The sequence below is a fragment of the Callorhinchus milii genome, unplaced genomic scaffold, assembly GCF_018977255.1.
Source record: "Callorhinchus milii isolate IMCB2004 unplaced genomic scaffold, IMCB_Cmil_1.0 Scaffold2, whole genome shotgun sequence".
Taxonomy (NCBI): Eukaryota; Metazoa; Chordata; class Chondrichthyes; order Chimaeriformes; family Callorhinchidae; genus Callorhinchus; species Callorhinchus milii.
Genome location: NW_024704743.1, coordinates 116051405 through 116072224, shown reverse-complemented (window position 1 = coordinate 116072224; position 20820 = coordinate 116051405). Strand labels below are relative to the sequence as shown.

Below are 20820 nucleotides of genomic sequence, written 5' to 3'. Positions count from 1 at the left end.
TAATTCCTACAACCATTGGGATGCAGACATTTCCATGCAATCTCAGCTATGTGCCAGGCTGCATAGCTGGTCTTGGCTGCAAAATCAAATCTGGTTTGATTAGATTGTAGTAATGACTCACCTTCATGAAGCAGCATTGGGCAGCAGGAGCAGTGTAGCCAATGTTAACTATACAGAGAGAGAGAGTACACACAGGAACACATCTGCATCTCCCACACAGTCATAGGAAAATGATGGATGGAGACAGATGGACAGATACCTGTGAGCAAGGGGTATGGGGAAAAGGCCAGGAAATGAGTACAACATACGCCATGGTCTAATAAACTGTCCGAACAGGCTTTGTGGGCTGAACAAAAGATTTGAAATAGGTTAACGTACAAGGTAAGGAGTTATTTCATTGTATAAGAAAAACTTCTAAACTGGTTTCAAAAGAATTTACAATAAAAGCTTTTTATTAAAAAAAGATGATTATAAAATTGTCAAGTACACATGATTGGTCTGTTGCTTTTAATGTTGACTGTTAAGCAGTCATGTGTTCTGTTCTTACATACTTGCCGCTAACAGTACCTCTATCTGAAATTACTACTAACAATAATCCTTGAATTTGACCGCGCCTTATCACGTCTCAAAGCGCTTCACAGAGTATACTGTAAAATGAATTGTCTGTACATTTTTGTGGGCACAATGACTAATAACCACTATCATATTACTTCAAGGTACAACAGAGCACCTGATGATGTAAAGCAAATCTACCAACAGGAGACAAGGAACACCTTAATCTAAGAATCACACAAAACTGAGCGCAGACTTCAGGCAGTCATGGCTCCTCTCAGTGAAGCTGTTTGTTTGTGTTTCACAGAATTTTAAGAGTACCCTCATTGAAAAAAAGGATTATTATCATCCTTGCTTTTTATTTTGGGCCATTCAGCAGGGAAGGATATCTCAAAGCGCTTGAGAGTTTAAACTGTAAAGTAGAGTGACTGTAGGCAAACAAAGGTGTAGATGGAGAATGTCTTCTCAGTCATCAAACCTAGCTTGCAGTCAGAATAACTGATGAGCCTTATAAGATTTCTAAACTGTTTTCTACTTTTCATTGTACCGGAGATATGAGTGTTAAAAAAAAGTATCAGCAACAAAGCCAAATGGTCGGCATATCTGCTCCTGACGTTACTTATTAACTGAGGCCCATTTTCATGAGATATCACAGTCTGGCCACGTGTTCAGCCAAAAGATAATTAATCTGTAGATTATGCGAGCAGCCTTACAAAACTCTGCACAGGCACACAAACTTTCCACTTCCCCACAAAACAGAATGAAAAATGACCTTGATAAATTTGAAGCAAGAGATATAATAAACCAAATATTAATTGCAGACTTTACGATAAACCACTGTTCTTTGAGTGATTGCAGAACAGAACAAGTATAATGGTCACAGTCCTCAGTTTCAAACATTGTTATCACACTCAGTCGTCTCTGAAATCCTCTGTTAAATAACTTACTGCTGCAGCCCCAAATGTATTCAATACTTGTACAATATTCCATCGTAGTTCAAGGATCGTTAGGTTTGTGTTCATAGAGTCATAGAACATTAACAGCACAGAAGGAGGCCATTCAGTCTTTGCCAGTTCTGGCACTATTAGTGGACCTATCCACGCTAATCATGTTCACCTGCTCTTTTTCTGCGCTCCCTTAATATTATGTTTCTAATTCCTTGTTAAGTACAGTACTGCTGTGGACTCAGCTTTAAAAAGCTATTTGTGCTAATGGATTCCATACCCTGCCCACCCTCTGTGCACAAATTTCCTGCTTTCTTTCTTCCAGTGATAATCCTCAATTCATACCCTCATGTGACTGACTCCCCGATAAGTGGAAAATTCTCTCTCTCCATTTACCTTATGAAAACCTGTCATGCATTTAAAACCTGCAAAATTGGTCATTCGCTTCATGGCTGTGTATAAATTGGCTGCTGCGTTCGTCTACAAAATACACAGTCACTGCACTTCACAATAAAATCCTGATAAGGTGCTATATGAAATGCAAGAAATATTATCATCGTTATTGTAATAGACCTGACATCAGTGAGCAGCGTGGTTACAGTTTCCGCTCAGTAATCTGGAATAGCACCTGAGCGCATCAAAACATTACAAAGCATTTCACACAATAACAACAACAAGATTCCATTTATAAAGCGCCTTTCACGTCAGGAGGACGTCCCAAGGCGCTGCACAGTTGGGTCAGGACCCGAGCATTGGGGAAATGGTCAGGGTGAGGGGAGGGAAGGGAGGGAGGGAGCGAGGAGGGGGGAAATGGTCAGGGTGAGGGGAGGGAAGGGAGGGAGCGAGGAGGGGGAAGAGAGTCGAGAGGGGAGCTGAAGGCTCGGTCAAAGAGAAAGGTTTTGAGACCGGCCTTGAAGGAGGAGAGGGAGGAAGAACGGCGAAGGCACTGGGGGATGGAGTTCCAGAGCCTGGGGGCTGAGAGGCTGAAGGCCCGACCACCGAATGTAGGGCGATTTGGGCGGGGGACGTGGAGCAGACCGGAGCCGGAGGAACGGAGGGTACGGGCAGGTAGGTAGGGGGATAGTAGGTCGGAGAGGTAGGAGGGAGCAAGGCCGTGAATGGCCTTGTAGGTGAGGATGAGGATCTTGAATTCGATCCTCTGGGGGATGGGGAGCCAGTGGAGGCAAGCGAGGGTGGGTGTGATGTGGTCCCGAAGCCTGGTGCGGGACAGTACACGAGCTGCAGAGTTCTGGATGTGCTTCTCATTAATGCCAGCAAACCTTCTGTTCTGTGCGCATTCAAAACCCAGTCACTCCAGTTCACTTTGTGATACACTTTGAGACATTATCTGACATTATAAGTGCTTCATCAAATGCAAGAACCAGTTTATGTTTGTTTGGGAAGAAAGGTTTGTGAGGGTAAACAGTACAGTACATTTTGTTGTGTGATAGCGGCTTGGAAGTCGAGTGATCGTTACATAAGCAAATGTAGCAGCTAATGTGCACCAGTAACATGACACAAATAGTGAATAGATGAATGACTAATTATCTTGTGAACATTTGGATGAGAGAAGAATATTGGGTCATGACACACAGAGAAACTCCCAGCTCTTCTAAATAGCGCTTTTCCAAAATAGTGCCACATGACATCCACCTGAATGTGTAGCTTCAAAGGACCTCAATACAACATCTAATATTAAAGGCACCACCTCTTTCACTGCAGCACTCCTGTCAGTGCTGTGATGGAGTGTCAACAACAACAACAACAACATTCCATTTATAAAGCGCCTTTGACGTCAGGAGGACGTCCCAAGGCGCTGCACGGTTGGGTCATGACCCGAGCAGGGGGGAAATGGTCAGGGTGAGGGGAGGGAAGGGAGGGAGCAAGGAGGGGGGAAATGGTCAGGGTGAGGGGAGGGAAGGGAGGGAGCAAGGAGGGGGAAGAGAGTCGAGAGGGGAGCTGAAGGCACGGTCAAAGAGAAAGGTTTTGAGACCGGCCTTGAAGGAGGAAAGGGAGGAAGCAAGGCGAAGGCACTGGGGGATGGAGTTCCAGAGCCTGGGGGCTGAGAGGCTGAAGGCCCGACCACCGATGGTAGGGCGGTTGGGGCGGGGGACGTGGAGCAGACCGGAGCCAGAGGAACGGAGGGTACGGGCAGGTAGGTAGGGGGATAGTAGGTTGGAGAGGTAGGAGGGAGCAAGGCCGTGAATGGCCTTGTAGGTGAGGATGAGGATCTTGAAATCAATCCTCTGGGGGATGGGGAGCCAGTGGAGGCGAGCGAGGGTGGGAGTGATGTGGTCCCGAAGCCTGGTGCGGGACAGTACACGAGCTGCAGAGTTCTGAATGACCTGCAGCTTGTGGAGGGAGGTGGCGGGAAGGCCGGCGAGGAGAGAGTTCCCATAGTCCAGCCTTGAGGTGACAAAGGCGTGAACCAGGGTTTCAGCAGCGTGAGGGGTGAGGTAATGCCGTAGTCTGGCGATGTTCCGGAGGTGATGGAAGGCGGTGCCAGTTGTGGTGCGGATGTGAGGGAGAAAGGACAGCTCAGGGTCGAACAAAACGCCGAGGTTCCTGACTGGCTTTGAGAGGTGGAGAGTGCAGCCTTGGATGCTGATGGTGTCAGCGCCTGAGGTGCGGAGGCGCTGACGTGAGCCAATCAGGAGGGCCTCGGTTTTTCGCACGTTGAGCTGAAGAAAGTTGTCTCTCGTCCAGGACTCGATGTCGGACAGGCAGCTGTCAGGACATCGGTGGTCGTGGAGTTGAGAGTAGAGGAGGAAAGGTAGAGTTGGGTGTCATCCGCATACATGTGGAAGTTAACTCCATGTCTGCGGATGATGTCACCAAGGGGGAGCATATAGAGGGTGAAGAGGAGGGGACCGAGGACAGAGCCCTGAGGGACACCACATGAGACAGTGCGGGGGGTGGAGGAGAAGCCATTCGTCGAGACAAAGTGAAGACGGTGAGAAAGGTACGACCTAAACCATTCAAGGACAGTGCCTTGAAGGTTGAGGTGGGAGGACAAGCGGTGGAGTAGGATAGCGTGGTCGACCGTATCGAATGCTGCCGATAGGTCGAGGAGGACGAGGAGACAGAGGGAGCCCTGGTCACAAATGGTCAGGATATCATTGGTGACCTTGACCAGGGCAGTTTCTGTGCTATGGGCAGCATGGAAACCTGACTGAAGGGGTTCGAAAAGAGAATGGGTGGAAAGGAAAGAGCGCAGTTGGGAGGCGACAACTCTTTCCAAGACCTTGGAGAGAAAGGGGAGGTTGGAGATGGGCCGGTAGCTTGATAGCTGCGACGCATCAAGGGAGGGTTTTTTCAGGGTGGGCGTGATGATGGCAGTTTTTAATGGAATGGGGACAGAGCCAGAGGAGAGGGACAGGTTGATGATGTCAGTGATATGTGGGGCAAGAAAGTGGAGCTGGGAGACAGCCTGGGCTGTGAGCTCAAGGTATTAAGTGTGGGCTAGAACCCACTTCCTTCTGATCCTAAAGCAAAATCACTGGCAGTCTTACCTCTGAATCAAAAGGATGACCCAATTATTCATGCTGGTTCTTCAAATAAAGTTCAGCATTTCGATGATTTCAGACACTTGACAGACATTTACTTCCCCATGCACAATAATCTGTGTTGGAGATTTCCACCTGTATTAATGATGTTTACAGTTAAATGTAATCAGTGGATTTCTAATTAACTTTATCTCTGTGATGTGTCACTGTGAGGCTTAGCACTATTCAGTCCAGCACTTTGTTCCACATTGAGACTTTGGCAGCGGTTGGATGTTTAACTTGGAGGGACTCCAACTCGAAGAATAATAAACTTTTACTACCAGAGGCCCATGTAAACTTCACAGTCAGGCATCATTCCAGTGTCTGCAGTATTCACAGCATCACAGAGAGCTTACAGCAAAGAAAGAGGCCATTCAGCACATCGTGTCTGTGCTGGTGTCAGCACACTCCACTGAAGCTATCGACTCTAATCACATTCATCTGCTACTTTCCAAATTCCACCAGTGTTATTTTTCAATGAATTATCCAATTGCCTTTTAAATACATTATAGACTCGGCTTGAACAACTATTTACCATAATCCTGGTACCTCAGTGTATTAAAAAAACAGTATGGAGAAATTTCACCTGGGTCTGGATATACACTATTTATGTAGCATTTTAGAGTATCAAGAATGTGTCAAATTCCTCAATACAGTCTTAATTTTGAAGTCAGTTTTCTGTAAATTCTTTTAATTTACTGTTGCAAACCCAGGAAAGCTTCCTGCTGGTTGTCCAGCCAGGACCACCCTAGGGCTTTGGCTTCCATGATTAACAGAATCGAGTGGGAAGAATCCTTGCTCTCAGTGACTAGTCTGTTCCTCCACGTCCTGCAGATGAGCTAAACCGCCAATTCTGTCATCCAAAGTGCCTTTGGAGTACTGTGGACCCGTCTGGCTCACAAATGAGACCATCACAGAAGATCAACTCAATTCCCATAAAATTTTACAGTCAATTCACTACACAGCATATCCTATGAAATGCTTTAAGATGTTGCTCAGTCCTGAAAAAACTCCACTTACTTTCTCTGCATTTGACACAGTGTCTTTCACTACAAAATACTTCACTGGATTTCCAGTAAAGCTTAGTGACTGTGTATTTTGTAGGTGTGAGATATTTTGGAAAATTCTTTGGAATTTTAAAAGCCTTATTTGGAAGCCAGTTTTCCTCAGATCTTTTTAAAACACTATAATCAAACTTGGCTTTGAAATTGAGACTGAATTCAATAATTTCCCAAAGTTCTGAATCATCCTATGTTTCAAAAAAATGGTCTTAAGGCTAAGAACATGCGAAACTCCGGGACCCCAGGATTGATGTTCAGAGCCCTTTACCCCAGCTGGAGGTCACATGTACATGGACACCAAGTGAGGAATGGGTTGATCTCGACTGAGCACATATGAGCATCAATGATGCCTTTGTGGATAGAGGAGACAAGTCTGTATAAAGAAATTCATCAAAAGATCTCTGTGTATTTTCAGTGCCAGAGCATGCTTTGTGCCTAAGGTCAATGTAAACTTATCAAAATTACCTGCAACAGAGACACAAGTCAGCCAGGAAACGCAGGCTCTGGACGCCTGTGAAATCTCAACAGACTGCACAGATCAGTCCATCTTATTTCAATTTATTTTAAAATATAAAGTAAGCCAACTTTCTGAGCTCCAGCCGTGGTTCGAATAAAAACATGGAAGAAAACACAGCCAGAACAATACAGTACTTTTAGATGGAATGAGACAACAGAAAAATAGGACGCAGGTTTATTTTGGGTTACAATATTAGGCCAGGAAGTGTTTTTTTGACCAAGAGGTTATTTACGTTACCTGGAACTGATTACCAGGAAGAATGGTGAGGGAGGGTCAAGTCCAGGATAATGGATTTATTTTAAAAATAGGGTGATGGGAGGAAGATAGAATGGGAATTCTGTTACGAAGAGATCAGATGGGACCAACAGCCTTCCTCATCCAAACCTTTCTTGTGATCTCTTATGAGAGTTTATGGATTTGGTCCATTTGCTAACTCCCCGACTGGAATTACTGACTATCCTATTTATGTCCCTTGTTTTGGACTCACCAACAAGTGGAAACAACTTATTAACGTCCACCTTATCAAGTTCTTTCATAATTATCTTGCATTTGATGTAGCACCTTATCATGTTGTTGAGACATCTCAAAGCGCTTCACAGAATATACTGTACAGTAAATTGACTGTATATTTTGTAGGCGAAATGCGGCAGCTAGTTGCACACAGCAGTGTCCCACAAACAACTGGGGATTGAGTGACCAAATATTTATTTATTTGATTTGAAGGGATTATTATGCCAGAAAGCGATCCGCCAATCGACAAACAACCGGGTTCCTACTTGCTACTAGATAAACAGAGGGAGTAAAGAAACTTGCCCATGATTTTACCCTGCCCGGGAATCGAACTCGGATCTCCTCCTTGCGAGGTGAGTCCTCTAACAAATATGCTACTCTAATTTGAAACACCTCTATCAACTCACCTCTCAATTCAAACCTCTAACCTGTTCAATATTTCTTAATAGCTGTATCCACTCAGCCCTGATAACATCCTTGTAAAACAATGACACACTTGCTCCGTTGCTACACTATCCAGCTGTGTGTTATTTTAGCTCAGTTGGCACCACTCACACTTCTCGGTCAGAAGGCTGTGAGTTCAAGCTCCATATTTGAGTTTTTGAATCCCTAAATCTAGGCTGATAATCCAGTGTAGCACTGGGGGAGTGCTACATTGCATATTGTTGTAGGTCCCGTCCTTTGGATGACACTTTAAACCGAATCAGGGAGAGACAGCCCAAGAGAGAGAGAGAGACTGAAAGGGAGGAAAAGAGAGAAAAAGGGAAAGATAGAGACCCAAATGCTGATCCAAAACAAACACGTTTTCAAAAAAACACACATGAGGTGAAAAAATGGAACATTTCATCACATTACAAATTGAGCCCTTGTTACACTATTAGCTTGCAGTAGTGTACCACACAGAACGTTTGAACCTCACTTCATTCCAGGCCGACCAGTTCAATGGCCCAGACCCAGGCGAATGCTCGAGCCTCCAGTGACTTTTATTGCAGGGGAAGATCATGAATCAAATAGACGAGAGAAAAGAATTAAATGCCTCTGAAACGCTCCGCAGTTTCTCTGACACCGTCAATTAATTGACATAAATTGACTGAAGCAGTAGTTCATGTTGGGCATGAATGGACTCTCCAGCGCGTGATCCTCCTAAATTAGCAATTCATTCTTTGTTTATTTCTCTATCAGCAACGAGATGCTGTCGTATCTCTCATGCGCTCAGTCACCACATTATCAGTCGCTATGTTTACTTGTTCCTCGCTGGCCTGCAATTGGCAATAATCTCCACTCGTATCTCAGTCATCAGCCCTGCAGCCACTCCACCCCCAACTCCGATCTGATCGCAGAAACTGCCCTTTTTAAAAAAAATGCTTTCAATTTACAATTTCTCGGTACTGCTCCCATGTACCGGCTCCAAATCTTCCTCATAAAAATTAAACTCGTAACTTATTTTGAGGCAGATCTGAAGCTAATCAAATGAGTGTGTTGCCAGTCGCCTCCTCCTGCTTGCTGATGGAGTGCTCTTGTTCATAACAAACTTATAGCACCTATAACTCACATGGCAACATCTGAAAGGGCTTTGCAGGCATTTTACTGTCAAATGTAGAGACTGTATTTGTTGGCATTTGTCTGACAAACAGCTACAAAAAGGGAGTTTATATTTTTTCTTCAAAAATATCCAAGCGATTTTGTTGAAAATGCATAATAATAATAATCCTTGCATTTGATGTAGCACCTTCTCAAGTTGTTGAGGCGTCTCAAAGCATTTCACAGAATATACGATTAAGTGGATTGACAGTGTATTTTGTAGGCGAAATGCGGTAGCCAATTATGCACAACAGTGTCCCACAAACAATTGTAGATCCCGTGACCAAATTATTATTTATTTACGCTATCAGCAAACCTGGATTCAAAACTGAGACTATAATATATTACTTCTGCGAAACAGAAACGCTTTTATTTTGGAGTCAGAGGTTGTGGGTTCAAGCCACAATTTGGGCTTTGAGCTCACACAGTCCAGGCTGACACTCCAATGCAATGGGGGCCGGAGTTGGGGAATCGCTGTATTGTCAGAGGAGTCATTCTTGGACAAAATAATAAATAAAGTCCCATCTACCAGTTCAGGTAGATGTTAGAGATCTCATAGCACCATTCGAAATGGGAAGTGAGTTTCTCCCAGTGCCCTGGCCAACAATTCCCCAGATAAAATTGGTCATTCACTTCATGGTTGTTTGTGGGACATTACTGTGCGCAAATTGGCTGCTCTGTTCACCTACAAAATGCACAGTGACTAAGGCCTCACAGTAAAACCCTTTGAGGTGCTTTGAGATGTCTTGACACTGTGATAAAGCATTGTATCACATGCAAACAATATTATTATTATAATAACCTTCCACAAAAAAAATCGCTGTCCTCTTCACTGCGTTCTGCCTTGGTCAAGCTCCATAAAATGTGGAAATAAAACACTGGTGAGCCGCAGTACAGTATTTAAAGGGACTCCTGCTGTTACCATTATTGTTTGAAGTAATGCTTTAGAATTATGACAGCTGTTAATTATCAGCAGTTAAACACAGTTTTTAGCTCCAAGCCCTTCAGTGACTACCCACTTTCCTCAGAGCGGTTCTGTCATTTCAAACAATGGTGGCTGCACGGAGGAAGCAGCTTCACTGAGATGAGAACAAGACTGGGAGTGCTGAAGAGATAGAGCAAAGGTTAAGTCTGTCAACCTTCTCCTGCTCTCTTCAGCAAGAAGGCCACGAAGGATGTTTCTCTCCCGGTGTCCTGACCAACAATCCCCCAGATAAAATCAGTCATTCTCTTCACGGTTGTTTGTGAGACATTGCTGTGTGCAAACTGGTCGTCGCGTTCCCCTACAAAATACACAGTTACTATACTTTACAGCATATCCTGTGAAGCTCTTTGAGACATCCTCCTGACCTGAAAGGGGCTGTGCCAATGTTAGAATTACAACAATAACAACTTTCATTTATATAGCAAAGTTTAGCCCAAAACCTCTGTAGAAGTTCACGCGGGCTAGCGTCTCGGAACGATTAACAGTGGCGGATAGGCACAGTTGAAGAAGTTCACATTTATTCCGCAAGTTACATTGTGACAAGATTAGCACTTGCAAAGAGATACCAATTCCCTCCCTCTACCCCGCAATGTCACATCTTCAGCACAGGAAGACATGCAACCAGTATGTCCACCTCCCTTTTTCTTAACATTTATTTTTAATCCCACTCTCAGGCTCTCTCCCTAATTCCATTACCAATCCCGCTCACCCCCTTTCCTTTACATTTGAATGCCCCAACACCCACTTGTTATGGCCCAAACATTCACTGGTGCTGCTTTGAAAGAGGTGGTAACGGATAAAATATTTCTTCAAATCGCTTCTGATCATTGCTGTTGGTGATGTATTTATTTAGCAATGCGCTTCAGCCACAAAAGTCTTATTGTTTGCTGATTCTTCTGAAGTAACCTTCAAATGCTATTATTAATGTAAGTAATTGACAAGAGTGTTGAAGGCGATGGGTGAACTGCTTGGCACCGCATTGTTTAATTCAACTTACTTCATTTGTTACAGAAAGGCAGAAGTTTCCGAGATGAGCTTTGTGCAAGCCTTGGAAATTAATTATAAATGAACAAGAGAACAATTTTTTTGACAAAGCGAATAATTTAAAATGGGAACCCGGCCACTTTTAAAAATCCAATGTAAATTCTTGGCTTGTGAATCAAAATGCCTCGCCAAGTGATCTGGGCTGCACAATCCTTTGTTGTGGAGACATTCTGAGGCAGTTTTCCCATTGTCGATAAATTTGCTGACCTTAGCAGTTAGTGTCAGCTTGCAACGGGAAGAGTAAAAGTTAAAGCCTACACTTCTCCAACGCCTCCAAACTTATTGACAAGCAGAGATTCATCCCCGTACCGTTTCTTAACAATGTGTCTTTCCATTTCCAGGTAATTGTTTGTGCCTGTAGATCCGAACAAAAGTACGTGGGAGGAATCAGATGTTTACGTTTAGAAAAACTAAATAAACCTCTACAGCGCTTTGGGCTAAACCTTTCCAAGACTCTTTGTACAAGCCAGAAGGTTTCCTCTGGAAAGCTTCACAGCACACTCCCGAAGCACATAGGGTAATAATTGGTGCCACATTTTGCTTCCTTGTCATCCCGGCTAAATTGATGTTGTCTTTGGGTCAAAAGGGTTGTGGGTTCAAGCTCCATGTCGCGTGGCTTCAACTCACGCTCTTGGCTAATGCTCCAGCGCAATGCTGGTGGAGCCTTGCATTGTCACAAGTACCATCCTTTGAAAGATAGAGACAGGAGCCATGAGAGGGTGTGGCAAGGACTGTAACTGAAATTCCACTGAGAAATGAGGCCAGCCAATGTCTTAATTATCAACTGGTCCTTGAGTGTGAGCCCACTCTCCTCTCCCACATACACACACACAACTCTGTCACACTGGTTGGGCTCAAAACTAATTGTGAAGTGTATTGGAGTGTCGGTTGGCAACAAATCATTTTAACTCTTTACTTTTGTTCTTTAAACTGGCTGTTTGAGAGGATATCCCCCCTAATCAGCATCCCAATATATGCCATGTCTGGCTTAATCCAATCGTTGTTACAGAATCATGGGGGAGGGGTCACCTTCGAGGACTTTAATGTCATTACATTAAGATATCAACTGGCCACGTTTTTCAACAATCTGTTAATTAAAATATCACAGGTTAACAGCTGTACTCTTCCACCTTTGTTTTTAACATATATTTATTTGTACAATATCACTTACCTAACATTACTAAGATGTGCTTGAAAGACAAGGGGAAACTTTAGAGCGTGATCCAAACAAAACTGAGAAACTCTGTTTTGATTTATTTTCTCAGTATGATCATCAATTCTCAGGAAAGGCACATCTCAAGAGATGTTGTACAAAGGTAAATTTCAGTCTTAAATCTCTAGCACTGCCTGTCTCAATGCCTCCACCTTGCCGGTATTTAGATCACACCTCAAGACTTTCTTCTCTCCCAGGCTCAGCGTCAATCTACACCATTATTAAGCGCTACGAGACACTATCCTGAGTAATTGGCGCCATATAAATACAAGTTGTTATTGTAAATTGTAATGTATATCCTGTGTGAGCTTGTAAGGTAAAATCACAATAAGCTCAGTGGCTAATTATTGAACAGACTCTTTCTTCCTCCTGTGGTGGAACACACATGTGACAATGGGTAACTTTAAGCTGCAGGAAATTGCTGCTCAAATTCAACCTGTTATGTTCGATCCGCAATGCCTTGAGAGTACTTCAGTGCAAAGCAATATGGCAGTGGACATATATGAAAAATATATATTAAAAAATAAGAGCTACAGCGTTGTAAAAGATAATCCCCCAAACAACCCTTCAGAAGCACTTAGAATGTTCAATTAGTTATGAAACTTTACAACCACATATATAGGGTGCGCCTGCAAAATGAAAAAAATCCACCAAAAACATGGCTAGCTTAAAGCAAACTGTGATTGATAAAGAAACGTAGGCTAATACATTGTGAATCAACCTCCCCAGATCCTGACATTTGCAGCCTTCACTTGTTCCCCAAGAACAAAAGCTCTGAGACACTATCCTGTGTGAAGAGCACAAAGAAATAAATGTTATCATTATTCTAAGCCTTGCATTTGATAGAGCGCCTTATCTCATCGTCAAGACATCGCAAAGCGCTTCACAGAACATACTGTAAAGTGAATTGACTGTATATTTTCTGGGTGAAATTATCGTTGTACCCCAAGTTCAAGTGTTTTTACTCTGAAAAGTTCACCACCCATTCCCTTTCCTGCTCACTGTGACTGGATGCTTTTCTTTGAGCTGCTTCCTCACCCGCATTTCACTTGTGCCACTATCAGGGAGAAATTTCACCTGGGGAGAGAGTGGGCACTCCATGCCAGGCGCGGGGAAATTTGCACATGTAGGTGAAACACTCAGTCTGGTTTGATTAATCGCTTAAGAATGACAATGGGTTTCCCCAGTCTCTGACATCTTTCCCTGACAGAAGAGCATTGGGAGAAATATTCCGCCCAGGTCTACATTTAACAATAACATAATAATAATAATCCTTGTATTTGATATAGCACCTTATCATGTCTTCGAGACGTCTCAAAGCTACAGAATAAACTATAAAGGGAATCGACTGTATTTTGTGGGTGAAACTCAGCAACCAATTGAGCACAGCGGTGTCCCACAAACAGTCGTGGATTGAGTGACCAAATGGCCAAAAAAAAAAATCTTTTTTAAGGAATTATTACCCCTGGAAAAGTGATCGGTCAATCGACTAACAACCGGGTTCCTACTCACTGCAAGGTAAACAGGGGCATGTGGAGTAAGGAAACTTGCCTAAGTTTCACCCTGCCTGGGAATCAAAGTCCTCTTGCTAAATGTACTCTATTTAGGCAGCATTCCAGAGGATCTGGAACTTGGCAAATTCTTAAATTCAGCCTTAATTTTGAAGCTAATTTTCTGCATGTTTCTTTCAACAACTACAAAACGCCGATTCTGTTTGGACTGAGTTCAACAGTTTGCGAGATTCTGCACAATCTAAAACACCAAAAGAATAGAGAAATCTAGATCCAGGTGCTGTATCTTTCCAAATGTCCTCTCATTAAAAAAAAGTCTAGCCTAGTCTCAGGTGGAATATCCCCCTCCCTCCCTCTTCTCATCTCCATAGTCTTGCCCTGTCCTACCTCGGCTCAAACCTTACAAACCCTCCCGTTCCCTATGCTCAGCAAGCCCCAGTCTGCTTCATGTCCCCCACCCTACCTGCCCTACCATCGGTGCTCAGGCTTTCAGCCTACCTGCCCACACTCTCTGAAGCTCCATCCGGAATCCCTACTGCTCGCGTATTCCCTTGCCTCCTTTGAGGTCCACCTCAAGAGCTTCCTCTTAGACCATGACTTTGGTTATCTTTCACCCCTTAGTGGTCACCCACCTTAGCTCCCACCCCCAGCTCAGGTGCAAACCCTCAACTGTCCAGCACCTTGGGACGTGCTCCCGACATGAAAAGCTCTATATAAATGTAAATTCATGGTTGTTGTCTGGGAAGTTGTTAATATTCCTCATCACCTTTTAGAGAGTTGCAGCTCAGAATGCAGCTTGCTTAAGTGGAGTGCTGAACAATCTATGGAATCCAAATGATCAGCCAGGCAGTAGGGCAAGGAATGAAGCTCAATCTATCAACCACAATAACCGCTCGGTGGGAAGTTAATTAATCCTGACAGTCAAAACTCTCTCACAGCTTCATTGATGTGCTTCATATTCAGTCGCTGTGAAGTCAAATAGCCTTCAAACCACGTTGTCAGGAAATTGGCCAATTTAAAGCAATTCATTTGTTTATAGGTTGACAGAGGTAAAACATGCACATTATCTTTCCAAAGTAAGGCAAGCGCAAGCAATGAAAATTCTGCCTATTCAGTTGAATGTTATAGATCCCATAGCATTATTTAAAAAGAGGCTGCTCCTAGCCAACAAACCCCAGATAAAATTGGTCATTCACTGCACGGTTGTTTGTGGATCATTGTTTGGCCAAAATTGCCTGCCAATTTTGCCTACCAAATACACAGTCCTTGTAGTTTACTCTTAAAAGAAATCTGTAAAGCGCTTTGAGAAGTTTCAATGACAGGATAAGCTGCTATAACAAAAATAAGGTTTTGTTATATTTTGTCAGTACTATGACCATATATTGTATAAAACCACTCTCTCCTCAACCTGGCTTAGTTAATGACACTCAGTAGTTGCGTTTGAGCCAGAAAGTTGCGGATTCAAGACCCACATTGGAATCTTAATGTGGGGAAGCCCTGCACTGTCAGACGTGCCATTTCAGATTAGAATTTAAACCGAGATTCCTAGGATGTTAAAGAATCTGTGATATGACACAAATAGAGAAGATTTTTTGACAATTCGCCTGATAAAATGGTTATTCAACTTCATGGCTGTTTGTATGCAATAGGCTTGTTTCCTCCCATGCCTCCTTCAAGGCACGTCTCAAGAAAACACTCTTCTTCGACCGCTCCTTCAACCACCCTCCTACCGCTACCCTCACTACCCTTCACACCTCCTTCTTCGATCCAAATCCCTGTCTGTACAGCGCCTTGTGACGTCCTCCTGACATGAAAGGCATTATACAAATGTAATTTGCTGTTGTTGTCACTTGCAAATACAGTCACTACGCTTGACAGCAATTATCTGTGACGTTCTTTGAGATATTTTGCTCATATATGGACTATCAAATGCAAGTGTTGTTATCAATTATTATTATAATTACAACATGCCATCACTCAGGAAAAGGAAGTTACAATTAAGGACCTTCACCATTGTTTTGTTTTCAATCCACAAAATATAAAACAGGGAACTTGGAGCGTTTTCAATGTATATTTATCGTGTGGGGGAATATGAGGGAGAAAAACTGAGGGGGAAAGAACGTGATGCAAAACAATTGAGGAAATTGGGAAAAATCAGAAAAACATCACCACAGATTTATGCCCATGTTAAAGGCAGTCATAGAACACTACAACAGTTTTCCAGCAACAACAAGTTGCGTATATATAGCACCCTTCATGCCGTTCCAGTATAAATGCGAGTTGGGTAGCGTCTTGGAGCGCTGAATGACTGAACAACTCTGTGGTTTTCACAGCAAGCCTACCCACAGCTCTTTCACTCTCAGATAACTAGCAACAAACACTACACTAGTAACTCACTCGTCCTGAAGCAGATTACATTGGTGAGCTCGATTTGGGCACAAGTCAACAGGACCTCAATGTGCGTACATTCTGGAGCATGAAAAATGAGTCAGAGAATTCAGGGAGGCTTTGGAGAAATTTATGTTTTACACGGTCAACTTTCACCAAAATAAATCTAAGTGTGCAGTGCGAAAAACATTAAAAATTGATTATAAAGGTGACCTGTTATTTACTAATGTAATAGCTGGATTTGATAAAACTAACGCATTGTTGAAACATCTCAAAGCGCTTCACAGCATTTTACTGTAAAGCGTGACTTTGGGTTTGTAGGCACTTTGGTAGCAGCACAGCAATGTCCCACACAGTCGTGAAGTGATATCTATCATAGAAACAGCAACACTGAACAGAACATTGGCCTAGATTGTAAGCTCAAAGTCCCACATATGAGGCCTGGAATCCACAACTTTCTGATCTGAGAGTGAAGACGAGAACGTTACTGATTGAGCCGGACTGACACCTGCCCGTGTAACACAACGAGGAGCCGAGCTGAATTAACTTGTCCTGTGCTGCGTTTGCAATGATGGTGTGGCCTGTGCTTCCCGCAGCTGCGGAGATGATTTTGTGACTGATGATGAGTGAGTGTGAGACTCTTGTTCCAGTCCAATGTGTAATAGTATCGAATCAGTTACACACGAGGAATTGGCTGGAGAAATGAATTCAGCGTGAAAAATGCAAAATGGAATGTCAACATTGGTCTTTGGGATCCTCAATCACCTAAAATAACAATTAAGAGAATGAGTAAAGCCTAATATGTAGGGGAATTGTCGCCAAGCTGCCTGCAGGTATACACTCTGCCCAAGGCAGCACTAACTCACACAACAAAACAGTCCACAGTTTGAATGCATTTTGCTGCAGTTCTTAGAAAAAGAAGATCTGGCTTCTGATTTCTGGTTGAACTTAAGCGTTCTGAGAAGCTACCTCGAAGCGGATTGAATAAATGCAACTTGTTGTTGATTTTCCACAATTCTATGCGATGATATATTTGAAGATAAAATGATCCTTTTAAGATGAGGAGGAATTTCAGACCCCCTGATATCAGCTTGGCCAGCAGTTGAATTGACAATTGGTCTCAATGCCACCCAGGCTGAAGAGGGTAAAACAGCCAGATTTCCGGCTCCTGCTGGGGCTGAAATTGCTCAAGATCTTAGCCTCGAGATCACTAGATTAATATTTCAGAGTGTGTGAAATGTTTGAACATAGTCTAATATTCAGGTTTGATTTGGAAGCCAAGTTTCTGCAGTTCGTAATTTAAGGTTAAATTTAAAGCGTGTTTGACAATTTCCCTCAATCTTAAATTTTAAGGCAATGATCTTTAGCCCTAAGAACACAAGGCTTTGTGGGGCCCTGATCACCATCTAGAAACCTGTGCTGGGAGACTGAGTGAGAACAGGATCGGATTTGGCTGCGATACCTCACCTCCATAGCCCTCACTCTCCTCAAGACTCACACATTAATAAACATTGCTTGGACAAGGCATTGGAAGAAGCCTGAGGAACTGTGGTGAATTGGAAGGAAAAGTGGATGAAGAAAAAACACCATGAGGAGGATGGTGGAGGAGAAGAAAATGGCCAGAGACAAAAAAGCATCTGCTGCACATTCCACCTCTGAATACTGATTCTGTCTGTTTCATTTATTCAGTCGCATCAATTCTTTCACAAAACACCAAACAATTACACTTTTCATCCTTTAAACAAATAACAGTGTAAACAGAAACCTAGGGGAGGACATTTTGCGTCAAAAGGTACAGTATAGGCCTAGAGGTAAGTCAGTGTCAATGAAGGAACTAACAGTCTACATGCAGGAGTTGTGCTCTGGTGCACAATCCTGTTTAAACAAAATCTGGTTTATGTTTACAACATTAAGGGAGCTTAAAACATTGACGCACTGACTAGGTTTCATTAATGACTTATTCCAGGCCATTGAGCTACATCGAGGTTTAATGAATTGAGATCTGGCAGATTGGGTCATTACTCAAGTCATTTGACTTGTTGCTTGTGGGATTTATCTGCCGTGTTTGTCCACATTAGAAAATTCTAGATCACATCTAATTTTATGAATTATGTCCAGATCATCTTCCTATTTTCTTTAATTATGGTTAATGCGGACTCCATCTGTTATTGCTATTCAAACAGCAGCAACAACAATTTATATTTCTGTAGTCTTTTCATGTTGAGTGGATGTCTCAAAATTTTTCATATAACTAAGTGGGAGTGGAGCTGAGTTGGGGGGGGGGGGGGCAATGGCCAAAAGGGCTATCGAGAAGATAAGTCTCCAGGAGGGTTTGAAGATGGGGAGGGAGAGGGTGAGGTGGAGGGATGGAATTTCAAGGAGCGGGGGCATAGTGGATGAAAGCTCACTCACTGCTGGTGGTAGAGTGGGGGCAAGGCTATGGAGAGAGTTGAATGCGAGGACAAGAATTTCAGATCTTAAATTGAGGTGGACATGAAATGACCAACCTGCCTTTACTATTTCAAAGAAACATGAAGCCTTTCTCCCAGGTAACCTGTGTTAGATTCCCCTCTTAATCAAATTACAGTCAAATCACTTGATAATATATTCTGTGCAGCATTTTGAGATGTCTCAACGACGTAATAAGGCTCTGCATCAAATGTAAGGATTACTATATTATTAAATTTGCCCTCAAAATCGAATTAACTGAATATTTTATAATAATCCTTGCATTTGGCATAGCACTATATCATGTCATAAGGACGTCTCAAAGTGCTTCACAGGAATTTCTGCGAAATGGAGGGACTGTGTATTTGCAGGCAAATGCATACATTATCATATTATTGCATTGTTGCTGGCACAGATCACCTGAGAAATTCACTTCTTAACAAAGGCGACAGCAGCATTTCACTACTAGGTGAGAGGGTTTAAAGTGACTGGTGCTTAACATAAATAAAGTGTAAAAATGACCACTTTAGATAAATGATTGTGAGATTAGGAATTACCAATGTGAGTTGAATACGATGTGTTGTGCTGCAGTACTTTAAACCCATGCATTAAGAGGGACAGAATACTGCATTTATTGTCCTGCACTTAACAGAGAGAATGGCGGCAAAAGAATTAACAAAACATCCTGGCTTTTAAACATTGCAGATTGTTTGGCAGCTGATCTGTACTTATAAAACTATCTCGCTGGTCCAGGTGCAGTGGAATGCTCCTTAGAACATGGCTTGCCATGGGATGATCTAGTGTGTCAAGCGACACTTTGCTAATAGCCCCATTACTAATAAATAATGTAACACAGGTTCTTCATAACACAACCTCACTCCAAGTGGAGTTTTGCATAGTTTCCAGAGACAGTGTTGCTAAGAAGTTGCAAAAGGTATTATGGAAATATTTCTGATCTTCCCACTATCCCCCACCCCACAGACACACACATAAGTGCATTGCAAACACATACCTGTCAAAACTCAGGGTGTAAGCTTAAAGACAATAATGTACTGCCTTGTATTTGTCCTTGGGTGGTTTTGGGAATGCTATTGTGATTCATAGCAGTGGCTGTATAGAAGTCATTGCAATACCAAAAGGTTTTTATTCTACCTGGTGATGGATAGTCATAATACCAGTAATTCTTGCATTTGATATAGCCCTTTATCACATCAACCAAACATTTCAAAGCATTTCACAGCTGTATTTGTAGAGGAAGGCAGCGGACAATTTACGCATAGCAATGTCCCCCAAACAGCCATGAAGTGATTGATGCATGGGGGATTGTTGGCCAGGACACCAGGAGAAACTCCTTTCTCTTTTCAAAAACATCCCTGCGGGATCTTTAACATCCATCTGGACAGGGCAGTGCTTTAACTCTTCATCCTAAGGAAGGCATCATTGACAATGTAACTTTCCCCCAGAATTGCACTGAAGTGTTAGCCTTGACTATGAATTCAAAGTCCCAACATGGGGCTTGAACCAACAAATTTTTGACTCAGAGGTGAGAGTGCCATCAACTGAGCCAGGCTGACACCCTATAGGACATAGTCAGAAGTGCTTTCCTTTTTCTTCACAAGCTCAGAGAAGGATATTTTTGATAAAGCACGTGTACAGGGGTTTCCCTGGCAAAATCTCTTTGTTTATTTCCAGGAGCGAATCACCAGACACAGGTTATTGTACTTGTCAAGCACTCCCCACTCCCTGGCGAGAGACTATGTGTGTGTGAGAGAGAGACTGTGTATGTGACAGCCTGTGTTTGGGTAACAATACTCATGTGATTTGAGTGTCAAGGGCAGCGTCGTGAGGGGAGCAGGCAAACCACAAGCAAAGTACACAGAATGGCTTCATAGTGCAAAGAATATAAGCCCGCACAGTCATTAGTTGGTCAACACTGCTTCTTATGGTAACAGAACACACCTTTTGGTAGCCATAGGTCCGTGGAAGGTTTCAAAACCATGTTGATCTGGTCCCAGTCAAGGTCATCGTCTTCGGTTGCCTGACTGTAACCACATTCATTGAAAGATGTATCAAAGGTACAGCTACCTGCAGAGTCAGAAGAGGGAGATAATAATTAATCATAATAATCCTTCCTTTTGATATAACACCTTTTCACATCGTTTAGGCATCTCAAAGCGCTTCACAGAATATGTTGTAAGGTGAATTGACTGGGTATTTTGTGGGCGAAGGGCAGCAGCCAATTTTGCACAGCAGTGTCCCACAAACAATCATGAACTGAGTAACCAAATTTTTTTTTTTTGAGGGGGAGGTGGTGTGGGGTAGGGATTCTTACCCCCGGAAAGCGATCTGCCAACCGACTAGCAACTGGGCTCCTACTTACTGCGAGGTAAGCAGAGGCGTGTTGAGTAAGGAAATCTTCCTAAGGTTTCGACCTGCCCAGGAATCAAATCCAGGTCCTCTCGCTCATTAGGCGAGCATGCCACTATGCTTTGGAACTCCACCCAAGCATTGCTTCAAATCT

At 43.0% G+C, this 20820-nt stretch overlaps 1 protein-coding gene across 1 annotated transcript in view; it reads right to left on the bottom strand.

Annotated features, from left to right (window-relative positions):
- The window catches only part of LOC103181055 (protein tyrosine phosphatase receptor type M), a 220877-nt gene extending 200543 nt beyond the window's left edge, over positions 1–20334 (bottom strand). The window contains 1 exon segment of the mRNA XM_007897258.2: positions 20259–20334. Within this exon segment, the coding sequence (XP_007895449.1) occupies positions 20259–20298 (40 nt within the window). The 5' untranslated portion in view covers positions 20299–20334.
- Between the last annotated feature and the right edge of the window lie 486 nt (positions 20335–20820).